This window comes from Pleurodeles waltl, chromosome 4_2 (assembly GCF_031143425.1).
Source record: "Pleurodeles waltl isolate 20211129_DDA chromosome 4_2, aPleWal1.hap1.20221129, whole genome shotgun sequence".
NCBI classification, from domain to species: domain Eukaryota; kingdom Metazoa; phylum Chordata; class Amphibia; order Caudata; family Salamandridae; genus Pleurodeles; species Pleurodeles waltl.
In genome coordinates, this window is record NC_090443.1 from 430791811 (window position 1) to 430806311 (window position 14501).

General features: G+C 42.4%; 1 protein-coding gene across 2 annotated transcripts in view; it reads right to left on the reverse strand.

Annotated features, from left to right (window-relative positions):
- Positions 1–14501, reverse strand: part of LOC138292866 (transitional endoplasmic reticulum ATPase-like) — a 187998-nt gene that overhangs the window by 35050 nt on the left and 138447 nt on the right. The window contains exon 17 of one of the 2 annotated variants that reach the window (XM_069231705.1): positions 6895–7046. In XM_069231705.1, the coding sequence (XP_069087806.1) occupies positions 6895–7046 (152 nt within the window). Of the gene's footprint in view, positions 1–6890; positions 7047–14501 lie in introns of those variants that run through there. The other variant, XM_069231706.1, reaches the window with a different exon arrangement.

Sequence of the window (14501 nt, forward strand, 5' to 3'; positions counted from 1 at the left end):
TGAGACATGTTAGTGATTCTACAGTGCATTTGTGAGTAGTGCCCTGTAATGAGACAGCAGTCAAGAGGGGATTAGAAGGAGTGACTGGAAGACATTAGATGTCTCTGTTCTGTAAAGTAGCTGCCCGTTTGGCTCTTATGACACTGCTGGCATTCCATAGATGCAGCTTCCCTGATATAAGAAACTTTCAGTGCGGTGTGATCGATCTTAAAAATAATTTTTCATTTCCAGTATAATGTAGTGTGGAACTTGGAATAGTTAAAATACTCCACTTGCAGCTGGTGCAGCGCTTTTCTACTGGGGATAGTCTTTGAAAAGCAACCCCAATGATAATGTTTGCCTTCCATTAATTGTGGTATCAACACATATATACTGTTTGACTTTTCCGTGGCAGGTGAAAATTGCAAGGATTTCTACTACTATCCTATTAAGAATGGTTGGTGATGTCTTCAGGCCTTGGGGAAACATATTCCAGAAATACAGAAACTCAGAGAAGTGGAAGGTGGTATGCTCTTTGCTACTTTCCATAAGAGGACAACTCAAAACCATATTGCTCAAATCAAGTGAAGAGTATATTGTTGCCTTAGGGTTCTTTGGAATTCGTTTGGGAAAAGAGGCCACTATCTGTGCCAGGGAGGATAGAACTTTGTTTAGCTTGTGGTAATCTACTCATAAACAGTAATCTTGTTGTCTATTGGTATTTGTCTTTTTTCCATAGAACCTCACCTGTGCATATGTGAGAGCAATGCTAGGTATGCTGTCTGTAGGAATAGTATCATTTTATTGTACTGGACCTGTCACTATTAATCTTTGTCTGTAATTTGAACCTGTCGATGTCCAATTTGTGTTCACTCGTAATTGACCTGTTTGTTGTAAATATGTTTGGGAATCGCTGGTGTGTAGTGGTTGTATGAGTGACTTGGGTGGATGCATTCATTTGTGTCTGAGGGTGTGATGGCAATGTGAGTTGGTTTGAACGTATACCCAGAGGCCACTGCCATAAGCTCATATTGGACATACCTACAACAAGATTGTGATGCCTATCTTTTGCCCCAAGCAAATATTTTGCCCCCGCCCCCCCACTTTTGCCACTTCTGTAAGAACCTGTAATTTGGTTCCTGATATAACTGTTAAGGTTTCGATGGATGATTCATACGGTGGGCCATGTATGCCCTGCAACATCATGGTGTACATTATTGGTTGTTTGTTCATGATCACGTGTTACCACTGTCTTTGGTGCACCAGTATCATGTACCAATGTGACCCTGCATTGTGGCCTTTATTTATGCTCGACCCCATTGTTCTGCTCGTAAACAATGGCGGCAAGTGGGACTTGTCACTGTCACAGACTGCTAAAACACCTCAGAGGTGTTAAGGAACATGAAATCCTCAGGTTTAAAACAGCCATGTGTACTGCTCCAAATCCCTGGCCATGTGGTTGCAATCCTCTGCAGCATTTGATCATGGTACTGGTTTTTATACCATGGTCTGATAATGCCCTCTGCAGGTCTGACCATGAAAGTATTTTGTTCTACATCCCCAAATCTCCCTGCGGTTATTCCTTCATGTTTCTTTTAGGCCTATGTACGTCTCCACTGCCTCTGCCACTAACCCTACAGGTATACTTCTGCCAGGCGACAGAGTATTTTTCCCCTAGTCAGCCCAGGTCACGTACTATGGGTAATGAGGTAAAGGCTGTTATGATCTGCAGAAAGTGGTCAAATTACTATGAAGAGAGGAGGTTTAACTGGCTGCAATACTTTTGTGTAAGTTCCTTTTTTAGCTTTTCCCATATTGTAAGCTTATCATTTTGTATTTCTTTGTAATCCTTCCCTACTTGCTCTGTACTGGGAAGACCTCCCCCAATAACAATAAAAACACAAGGATGATATTGTCTGAGCTGCTCATTTTATTCTTAAAACATTTTAGAAATCATGTCTGTTGTCGCGAGGACATGGTATTTTATCATTGCTATACATTTGAGAAAGTCCTTGTGGAAATGCAAACATATGGTATGGTTGTTTAGGTTTGCTTGTAGTATCTGGGGTTCTAATATCAGTAATTAGGAGTGTGGTTAATCCTGGCACAAAGTGTTTGTGCAGGTCTATGGCCTTCATTATAATCCTTCTGCCTCATCTCTGTTCAAGTTCAGCTAATCTAACATGTTGTATATGTTGTGCGACATGATGGTGAGTCCATTATGTGTGTCTTTCTTTTGCTTGGCAGAAGTTGTTAAACCTTCTCCTTATTCGTGATTCCTTTGCAAGAACTTAATGCATTGTTTTTGCACTTGGAGTGAGTGTGTATTGCGATCAGGGGATTTGGAAGGTCTGAGGCTGGTCCTATTAGCATTAGATCTGCTAGAATGGTTGTGGCCTGATGTCAAATAGTACTCATTTAAAGGGTCATCTAGATGTGTTTCAGGCATTTGTTGGTGGAATGTTCATGGTGTTGCTTGTCAGTGCTAGTGTTTTTCTGGGTATGCCAATGCCCTTTTTAATTGTACAATATTAACAGATGAGCATGCCTTTGCTACTTTATGTAGGGCCTCATTAATATCCCCAGTCTATGTATGTTTGGTCTTTTCTGTCCCTGTTCTGTGTGGTATAAGAGATCTGTGGATGTGGCTGTTTAGTGGGTACATATGGTGATGTTTTTCACACGATGTTTCAGCAGTTGGATATAAAGGTACAAGTTTGCAGCACATATCCATCTTGTGATGCATTTAGACACCCGCTCTTCCTACACTCTCTTTTATACCCTCAGAACTCATCAACTGCCTGTAAATCAATTTTCATTTATGCATAAGTCATTATTATCGTTTAATACTTGTCTTTCTGTCAGCAGAAATTAATTGTTTTTATATCTGCTAGGAAATAGCCTAAAAACAATAGTGCCGGAATGATCACTGGATCTCTCTGTTTCTTTGTGAACGTTAGGTGAGATATATGCAATATATCTATGCGTGCTCTTCCTGGTGTTTGGAGAACAGAGGGCACATTGATCCATGCGAATGGATCACCCAATCTAAGTAAACATTTTTTAATTGATATGAGGGCAAAAAACCCTTTGAATCACAAAAGGCATGTGAAGTCTGCACTCTCGACCTGGTGAGTGGCGTTTTAAAGCAGCAAAGTACAAAACCATGTGCAACACTCACCTGAAGTGTTTGCTTGGAATGCTCTCTTCCTAGAGTGTGCTCACAGGCGACAAATTCACACACTACTTGCAACAATATATCAATCCTAGCCTCTCATGATATTTTGTCTGTTTTTCCCATGTGGGATTTGCACTGGAACTGAATCCAGCAGAATGATTGAGCAGTGCGTTCAGCTGTCGCAAAGGACTCATTGAACTATAAATCAGCAACTTACGAAAATGTGCAACACAGTAGACCGAACTTCCCAAATAAAGACACAATCTCTCAAAGGTTTAACGTATCCGCATTAGCTTTAATGTATCACTGAGTTAAAGCTTCTCCACTCTGAGCACAAACAACAGATTGATATACATGTGAAGGACAACCTCTTAGCACTCACCAACCTCCTTATACTTATGTCTCTATTTACAGATTGTGTGGAGCAGAAACTGTAACCCTATTAGGAAATAAAAATAATCTTCAAAAGTAGCAGGAGTTTCCCTTAATTGTCTTTGTTGTGCCCTTCCATGTCAGAGAGATGTAGTTGTCCATTTAGCCAGGAGTTTGTGTTCCAGCGAATTTTGTGTCATTTGCTTAATTATGGCTTCTGGTTGGGGAGGGTGAGTGAGTATGGTGGGTGAGTGAGTGAGGTTGAGTATACAAACTGACTGCGTTTTGACCAGGCACGATGGCAAGTGAACTGGTGACCTTTGCAGTATTTGGAAAACCAAGCATCCACTTGTTAAGCTACTTCTCAGAAAGAGGTACACCATGTTAATTTGTTGTTACAGCAGGTGACCCTTCAGAATCGACATACAAACTAAAGTGAAAATAGAAAATGATAAACATGGAAGAGGGTACCAGTTGGCTTATTGTGAGGAAAACTTCACATAGTGCCTTTAACATGCTGGAGTACATTTTCTAATTCCATCCAGAGCTTTGCTTCTCATGTTGATGTTGTTTTACACTTTCAACCTCCAGAATGGCATATGTAGGTTGAGGGGTAAGAGAGACATTGCTTTGAGCCATACTGAGACTCCCCAGCTGAGATGGACTGTTGAGGAGAGTCTCTTCACTGTCTCATTTCTGTTGGTAAGGAGTAAGCTGCTAATGGTACTGCACAAGTGGCTGTTCCAGATAAGACTACAGAAAAGGTTTAAACTGTCTTTGGTGAAATGTCCTGTGTCTCTTCTTATAACTGAACCTGAAGAATATATTTCTTTCCCCCAAGCCATCTATCTTCAAGGTTTCATCCTCACTCTTCAGTTGCCGCATTTCTTCATTGGCTTTTGGCCAAACAAGGAACACAGGAAAAAGAGAAGGTTGATACTTTTTTTCTGAGCATCATTTTTTTGTATATAGATACACTAATCATCTGATTAGAAACCAGAAGACCTTCATCATCCATTTTAGCAAAATCTTGATTTCTGTACTTTTGCAGTTTCTCTATCAAGCACCTGACCTTCACAACTCCAAGTCAAGTCTGTATAAAAGGTCAGAAGTATTAGCTAATTTGAGGGCATGTTCAGCACTGCCACATACATCATACTAACCAGATCTAACCTTCTGATTTCCCTGCTGGTGGCATACAGTAGCTGGAGCTAGGGCACATCATTTTCCAACAGCAGATAATATTATTGAATAGTATTTGGGATCCACAGAAAGGAAGGCAGGGTCCTGGTCTGAAGACCTATGCTTTGTGGGCAGCAATTTTGGTTGTGGCAGGAGTAAGCAACTTCTCCAGGGTCACCTCTTCAAAGCCAGTTAATAATGGCAAAAGAGGATAAGCAGGGATCGTAGGCTGCAAAGTCCTCAAGATGACAAAGTCCAATGTCTGAATAGGATCTTCAATGCAATATTAGGTCATTATTTAAACGACCAGAGAAATCCATGAAGAAGAGTATGCTGGTGAGGTCACAGAGCAGGAGGGCAAAGTAAAGTCACTGTATATTCCATAAATTTATTTTCTTAGAGGAGGTGGGTGGGTCTCCAGTTTATACTTCTCTGGCTTGAGGAGAAGTAGTTTATGCAACTGTGAAAATGGTGCTTGATGTCTCAAGGCAAGCCTACGAATCTCTGATATGGGAGGAGGAGGTGAAGGAAAAAACATTGGAATTCCAACCATACTGGCTTACAGCTGAACAGTGACTAAATGCTGTAGTAGTCAGTTGTGTAATAGAGACACATTTGTCTATTGTGACAGAGAAACTAGAGCTATTGCTGGATTTGACAGCAGCAATAACAGCTGAAGAGGCTGTAGATTAGTCTGCACAGTTTCTCCTATAATACAATACACAATGAAAGAGTTCCTGGAAGTGGAGATATTGACATCCTTTGCACTGCTGGTGAGATTTCCTGTACTAATGATGAACCTCTCAGGGATGATGTTGAGTGATGCTGTGTCGTGATTGACTTCCTGATCATTCTCAAGGGTGACCATGTTGAAACAGTGCCCATTCTCAAAGTCAGTACTCTTGACGTCAAAGAGGAAAGTTGGGGATGGTGCTAATGGTGATGACTTCCACAGTGTCTTCTCTCCCTAGATCTACTTCTGCGTACATTTCTTGTGGGAAATAGAAGGACACAGTGGAAGGGGTACATTTCCCTGCCTCCATGTGTGCTTCTTCAGCTCCTTCTTTGTGCTTGAGGTCTTCCAGCTTCTCTTCAAAATTATGCCTGCTCTGTCTTTGAGATTTCTTTATATATATTTTTACAAAATTCACATTCACTAGTAGAAAGCATGGATGGCAAAGAGACTACAAAGACTTGTAGCGGTGAACTCCGCACATAATAAAATAGGCTTGTCATTTCCTTTATGTGTGGAGTTCTCTGTCCTTACTGCAGAGTATCCACAGTTGTCAAATTACTGTTAGTAAAAATGAACTGGGAGTTGGTGAATACTAATAAAATGGTAAACTCAAACAAAAGTGTAAGTTTACCTTTGTGAATCAGGCCCTCAGTGTGAATCATCTGCATCCTTTTTCCAACCACAGGAGAAGTACTTCACAAAATGTGAAGGCATCATGACACCACAAGAGAGAAACAATTCACTGTAAAGATGTCAAAACCAGATGGAACTATTTACAGGAAAAAGAGAGGCTGTGTGAAACTAGAAATAGATATGTATGTATATGAAAGTATTCTATCACACATAGGGCGATAAAAACCCATAACATTGTTCTAACACCATCTCAAACAAGTTAAACAAACAGCAATTACTATGTGAGGCAACTGTCAGTACAAGACATGCTGGGATGTGGAAGATGCTGGAAGGGAAGTGTATTTTCAGTCCTACCTACCTGGCAGTATTAACCTCTTTTGTATACTTATTTGGAATCCTTAAGCTATGAAGTTAGGTTTTAGGCTCCAATCTTGCTTTTTTATTGTATTTTACATTTACGTGGAATCCAAACACTTGAAAAATCAGAAATGTTGCCACGAAGAGGCTAGTGTGTGCTTATCTGCATTTAATAATGCCTGACGCATACTTTATAGTTTTCATCTATATAAAATGAGTGTTCTAAAATCCCCACACAGTCTCCAATATTCTAACACGTGTTCCTCTTAATGAGAACCAGAACAGAAGGATGTGGGTGAAATAAATACATGGGACTACAGACAAAAGGGAAGCCCAAAAAGGGTGATTGAATACACTTGGGGATACAAGGTTAGTAGGCAATACATTTGTGGAGCTGAGCAGGGTTACAAACTCCACAACTTCCTGAAAATCACTTGCTTTTCTATACAATCCTCACCTGAAGTTCCCAAAGCCACGACTTTGCTGCAGCGTCTGCGCAAACATCTCATATTTGCGTATATCGTTGTCGCTGACAGAGCGGCGTGCAAACTTCATGGCTTCCTCAAAGTGATCACGCCGGATCTCAGGAACTGGGTCATAGTCATCATCCTGCAGACAGAGATAATGAATTGATTAGTGGAGGCTTACAGGATAGTGACAGGTTTAGGCCAGAGCAGGGACATAAAATAGTCATGTGTGCTCCATCTTCACCACCTGCATGAGACTCCAGCAAACACAATCTAAAAGTGGTCACAAAAAGGAATAAACACTTCAAGGGGCAACTGTAAGTTAGTAACACTAACTCCATGTGAAGCGCTGATTCTCCTCGAGATCCTTAATCTTGAGTCCTCAGACATCTCACAGAAAGCTGGCATCGCGGTGAGGGGAATTTGTCGCAAATATCACACTGGTGAATGCAATTGCTCCTCCTCACCACAAACAAAGCCACACCGTGATCTTTTTAAGTGCATTAACAAGAGTTGGCTATAATATTGTAATCTACACTGGTCTGTTCAGTTTCGGCAATGTAAAGCTCCTCATGGGAGCTCTCACTTACCATATTTCAGAGGCATGCAGCTCTCCAGCCTATGTATCTCATTTTTTTGCTTTCAGGTGTGCTCTGGAATGTAATATGAGGGATCATTTACTGTTCTTGAGATGGTGGAAATTTACTGATAAAGTAGCATTACAGAGTTGTATATCATGGAACCGATCTCTGATACTGGGATTGGAAACCTGCAGGCAAACCCAATTCCACAGAAGGCTAAGAGAGACGTTCATGGCACTGGGACAGAAGAACTGATATCATGGAACATTCAAGGGAGACGTGACACTAGGACATCATGTTTTGAAATTATCACCTTTTCTGCACACCTGTTTACTTGATCTACTTTTAATGTATCTCAAAACACTTAACTGAGTGTCTGCTGAACTGCCCAGCCCGTCTCTAATCAAGTGACTCTTAAGGGAAGTCATGAGATACAACCGGCAGGTAGTTCAGGTTATGCATCATATCCAGGTTGTACTTGTTTGCTTTAAATATGTATGTATTTATGAATGTGTGAGCAACTCCAGACAAAGGTTATGGCATTTCAGAAAAAGGATGTTTCAATACACTTTTTAACTATTTTATTTAATCATTATATGCATAATTAAAGTCAATGGTTAAATTTGCATTGAACTATCTATTTCATAACTATCCCTGTTCATTATTAAATACTAATTACAAAATAGGGTTAGAAAATTCACTTTTCAACTTTCATAGTGTTCTCAGTGAACATTAGGAGGCACTTCATATTCACATTATTCTTTCAAAAATTACTGTTAACTTCTTGATCTTTATTGCACAGATACAACTATATCAATGCAATTATGACTAAGAGAAAACTGAGAGGAACAAAGCACAAGTTGAATCCTAAACAACTGCGGTACACCTATTATCCAACCCATAAATCTAACTACCTCAGACACTATGGGCCTGATTCTAACTTTGGAGGACGGTGTTAAACCGTCCCAAAAGTGGCGGATATACCACCTACCGTATTACGAGTCCATTATATCCTATGGAACTCGTAATACGGTAGGTGGTATATCCGCCACTTTTGGGACGGTTTAACACCGTCCTCCAAAGTTAGAATCAGGCCCTATGTGCTTCATTACGACCCTGGCGGTCTTAAGACCACCAGGGTGGTGGTGGTGGCAGTCGGACCACCGCCAATGTGGCGGTACGGCAACCACATTACGACTGAGGCGGAGTCGCCACGGTCGGACCGCCAGCACCGCCAGTTTTCCTCCATTGGAGGCAAGCAGCACCGCCCTGGGGATTACGACTCCCTTCTCTGCCAGAGGTTACATGGCGGTAGCAAGGCCATGTAACTGCTGGCAGAGAGGGGTGTAAAGGGCTCCTGGGGGGCCTTGAACTGTCCATGCACTTGGCCCTCCCACAGCCAGCCCCGTCGTGATGTTCACTGTCTGGTTTGCAGGCAGGGAACATTGTGACGGGTGCTGGTGCACCCGACACACTACAGCACTGCCACTGGCTCTATTATGTGCAAGGGTCAATGTTGTAGGCCATTTCCCGCTGGGCTACCCGCTGACCCAGCGGGAAACTCATATTGGGGCCACAAGAAGGCAGCCTCACTGGCGGCAACCTGACCATCGGGACATCGGCGGATGGCCTTTTCCATCCGCTGAAGTCGGAATGACTCCCTATCTGTGTAAGAATACTACTGACTACAAAATCCCATTGATTGAATTTTTTTAATCAAAAGAGTTTTCAACAAGAAGTACCATTAGAGTGCTTACATTACAGGTACATTTTTACAAATAAAATGTATCACTTCTGATTTGGGGATTTCAAGTAACAACAAACCCTTTTACTTTAATAATTCCAAAACAGGGGTACGAGTTAGTGATACTCAAATCAGCCTGCAGAAAAACTACACATATAACAAGGAAATACTGATTCCAAAAAGAAAACAACATGAAGAAAAAATATGACTTTTAATAGTAGATATTTAGTGAAAGCCATCTAAGAGAAATGATTATGAATTTGAATTAAGTAGTAGGCTCCATCGTTGAAGAGGGATGCTGGGTGTGAGTGTGTTTGGTATATGTGTGCATGGTAGATGTGGAAATAATATTTATTAACATTGTTGAATATGGGGATTGGCCATGACTCATGTAAGGTAAAGCATTATAAAGGTCACTATGCCCCTATAAACCATCAACAAAGTTAACAAAGAAGTTACTTGCCTTTGTTGATGTTATTTCTTGAAGATATATTATCTTCCTGCAGATCGCTCACCTTACGAATCTCCCTTCTAGGTATTAGACTGATCCTTAAAAAACGTTTTCGTACCAATAGCTGTACAGTGCTGCCAAGTCGCTGCAGGTGGTGCCATGTGAATTCAGTCATGACTCTGCCCACCGGACATGACAACCTTGTAGCTCTTTCTCCAGACATTAGCCCAAGTATGGAAATACATGGAACCCTCATTATGGGACTCAACTCACCACAATTTCCAGCACTTCTATGAAAACATGAAATGCCGTTGTCAGTCCGAACTGCAACATTGTGAAATAACTGTGCTGGGATCTCACAGTGAATCTCAGATTATGTGGGTAAGGAGAGTTGGAAGTTGGAAGAAGGCATCCTTGAGTTCCAGGGACACTAACCAATCTCATGCATTAAGGGCCAACAAAACATGGCTCAGGGTTAACATTGTAAACTTGTCCTGCCAAATGAACAAGTTTAAAAGGCAGAGATTTATGATGGGTGTCAAATCACCTTTTTGGGCATGAAGAGGTAAAGGGATTAAAACATTCAGAGGCGCATGTCTATTGTTCCTTCTTCAACAAGGCAAGGAATTCTTCCTCTGAAATTGAGAAGTGTGTAAAAGAGCACGTCCTGGTGGAAGAGGTGTGATCCAGAGGGGGGAACGGTAGGGCCTAACCCTTGTGGATCAGCTGGATGAATGAGAAATATGTTGTGATCCTCCCTGAATTGGTAGAAAAATATATAGAAGACCCTCCACCAACCGGAAGATGGTGGCATGAGGTGGGGATTCAGGGAATTTTTGAAGCAGGAGAGCTGGCAAAAGATAGTGGAGATTGGATCTCTAAGTGTTGATGGTGTCCCTCAGGTCCACCCTGCTCTGAAATGAGCAGTATATTGCTTGGGTGTCAGTTAAAAATGTTGTCTCTTCTAGACCTTCATTGACCTCAAATGGTCAAAGAATTTTCTGTACTGTTGGCTGAACTGTCTTGCGGGCAAGGCTAGGCCCAATAAACCAGACGTAGCTCTGCTGTTTATTGATCTGGCAGTGATACCCGTACAATCCAGACCACACTTCAGGATCTGCTTCAAAGCATCCAAGCCACCACTCACAAGCTGGTAAGGGGCTTTTCACGTGGTCTGAAACAATAATAAGGTCGAGTTTTGCCAATTACCAAATGGGCATAGACGTTCGCTATGTATAACCTAAGATATCCTGAAACAAATACATTCATTCCCATGGCATCAATGGCCAGATGTATGAAACTTTTTTGCATTCGCAAGCGGTGCGAATCGCACAATTCGTCCGTTTGCGAATGCAAAAATGCCTTTCAGGATGTATGAAAGGCATCTGCAGTGCAATTTTAAAGAATCGCAACAATAGCGATTCCTTTAAATTGCGACCCCATTTAGAGAATCGCAAATTGTGATTCTCTAGTTAGGAAATCGCAAATAGTGAATTCCTATTTGCGATTTCCAAAGCACATGTATCAAGCATTTCCTAAATGCGAATTAGGCATTTAGGAAATGCAAATACCACAAACTCAAGTTTGGTGGTAAGCATGTGCAATTTTAAAAAATGCATTTTTAAAAATGACATGTAGCACACACATGCCCCTAGGGCATGTGTGTGCTTCACATGCCCACAAATATTTTTTTGGGGTGCATCAGAGGGGGCCTTAGGCCCCCAGCACCCGGGGGTTTGTATTACCTAATTTGCGAATTCCTAACTGGAATTCGCAAATTGGGAAATGCAAAACCTTTGGCACCTATGGGCCTATGGGCCCACGGGGATGAATGGAGTCGCATTCTCTAATTGCGATTCGATAATAGCGATTGCGAATTTTAAGAAATCGCTATTACCGAATCGCAAATTTCATACATCCCATTTAGCATTTCTTAAATAGAGATTTCTTAAAATTTGCTATTTAAGAAATGCAAAACGGATCTTTGATACATCTGGCCCCTAGTCTCTTTGACTGCCTATCTGAAGGGAATGTGAGAAAGGCATTGCTGAGAAAAACTCAGATCTCTCTAACATTCTAAACTCAAAGAAAGCTCCTACAAAGGTGATATGCTTAGCCACTCCATCATCAAGTAACTGCAAGGAGAAGCACTCACACACCTTATCCACACTGTCAACATAGCCTCAAACCCGGATAGAAGCTCCCACTATTAAATAAGCCCACATTAGATCCAGCCAACCTTGATAACTTCAAACATTTAACCCACCTGCATTGTTGGAAAAATCTTCATGAAGGCGGTAATCAACTAGCTACAGGAACATATCAGCAAGAACAACCTACTTCAAGACTGTTATCCAGGTTTCAGATAACCTGCAACGCTAAAGCAGATACTTTCCAAATAGTCATTAATGCCCTCTTCCCGAACAAAAAAATGGCCCTTGCCTCCCAGTTTTGCCCAACCTGTCCGCAGCTTTCGAAACTGTCAACCATCTAGCAATGAACCATACCCTGGAAACTCACAAGGTCTTCAATGGCACACTCCACAATCCTACAATGGTTCACATTCCACCTCAGCAACCGACAGCAATGTATTTAGATAGTAACTACCAGGTCTTCGACTATCCCTTTCGCTGCAGGCTCCATTCTGGTGCTCATCGTTTTCAACTTATACATGGAACCCTTGGAAGCCATCCTTGCAGATAGCAACATCAAGATACACTAGTATGAGCCAACAGGCTACTTTGCACCACTAACCTTGCACAATATGTAACACAAACTGATTATCTGGGTCGAACACACTTGGGTCATAATCCTCAGTATTTCCAACTAGACTGGGACCCCGGTCCCCCACCAGTACCCATATGGCGGCTGCAACCGGCGGCACTTTAGGACCCCGCGTCCGAAAGTGCGCCAGTCACATGATAGTTGACTACTTTGACATCAATGAGGGCTCAGTAAACACATGCGCCACGGAGAGGGACACCTTTAAGATGACAAGGTGGCCCTTCATGGCCATTGTATGGGGCTGACATGGAAAAACGTAAGAAATTAGATGGGGAGGTAACAACAGTGGAGCAACAACTGATACATCTGGAGAATGAAGTAGTGCAAGACCCTAACAGCCTCCTGGCACTTGTCACGGCCCAAAAAGAACATATGATACTCCTAGAAAAATTATGCTGTCTGAATTACGCCGCACACTTAGCCAGGATGCATGCAATGGCTGATAGGGCTGGTTCCCTCTAAGCCTGGTTAATAAGATATGATATGCCCCAGCACCCTATAGAAGCATTACGAGATAAGGCAGGTACACTATTCTACACATGAGGAATTCATGACTAGCTGTAATATCACTATGTCGGCTTATACCGCTGTCAGAGAAATCTCCTCAGCTACTATTGACTCATTTCTATCTGAGATACCCTTACCTCAGGCCACGCTGGACCAGCGGTTGGATTGTAACAAACCAATCACATTGACAATAAACTTCTGGCCCCGATGGGCTACCATCGGAATTTTGCAAAGCATGTTCCCCATTATCATCCCACCTGCTCCATCTCTATGAGGAAGTGCTAGATATAGAGTGCCTCTCTGACTCGCTGAGCTACGCTTTTCGAATCTCCTTACCGAAACCACACAAAGAACCAACACACTTTAATTTGTATAGGCTGTGGGCACTTTTGAATTCTGACTACAAAATACTGGCTAAGATCATAGAGGAGTGACAGGGCCTGCTGGTACCCAACTTGGTCCACGAGGATCAGAACGGGTTTGTGCGAACCCACGCTACATCGTTTAATCTACTACACTTTTTTCAGCTCCTAAAACATGCACCAGTGCGATGACCCCAGGCTGGTTGCCTTGTGCTTGACCTGGAGAATGCTTTTGATTCGCTAGAATGGCCCTTTCTACTCGAGGTCCTGACAAGGATGGGACTAGGAACCCGCTTCATGAACATGGTTCACCTATTATACACATCACCAACGGCCAGGGTGCGAACAGGGCCTCTGATTTCTGCCCCTATCAACATTGAGGGAGGCACAGGACAAGGATACCCCCTGTCCCCACTCCTTTTCGTCCTGGCCATCAAACCCTTACCTATAGCCTTCGTGCACAGGGACATGAGTGGGGAATACCCATGGGGGATGGTACACATGTGGTATTCATCTATGTGGACGACCTTCTTATTTACTTGCGCGACCCCTCACATTTTCCCACATCCGTTACCGCTACACTCACCATCTTCACGGAATTGTCCGGTCACTAGGTTAATTGATCTAAATCCTATCTTTTCCCATTTTTGAATACTACACCTAACCCCGGCCCGCTTCCCACTGCTCACTCTCTTATATGGCAACCAGACACCTTCAGATATCTTGGAACCAAGGACTACCATGCAGATGACAATCTGCTAGATGGCAATCTATTACACACGGCATCTTCTCTGAAATCACAAATGATCTTCTGGAAGACTCTTCCTGTGTCAGTGACAGGCCGAGTGGCCCTTTTAAAAATATTTGCACTGGCTCGCCTGCTCTATTTTTTTGTGAACCTCCCTTTATATATATTCCAGCCTCATTTTTTCGCTCCTTTGAGTGCACCATCCATGACTTTATATGGCATGACTCCCGCTGCAGCTTGGCACTTACCAGGCTATACAGAGCCAACAATCAGGGCGGACTGGCACTCCCTAACTTTGAACTCTATTATCTTGTGGCCCAACTGCACTGGGTGTCTTGCTGGTTAGCGGCTCGAAATCTGACGGAAACAGCCACATTGTTCATACCATGGAAACTTCCTGACATACTTTACCTATTCCAT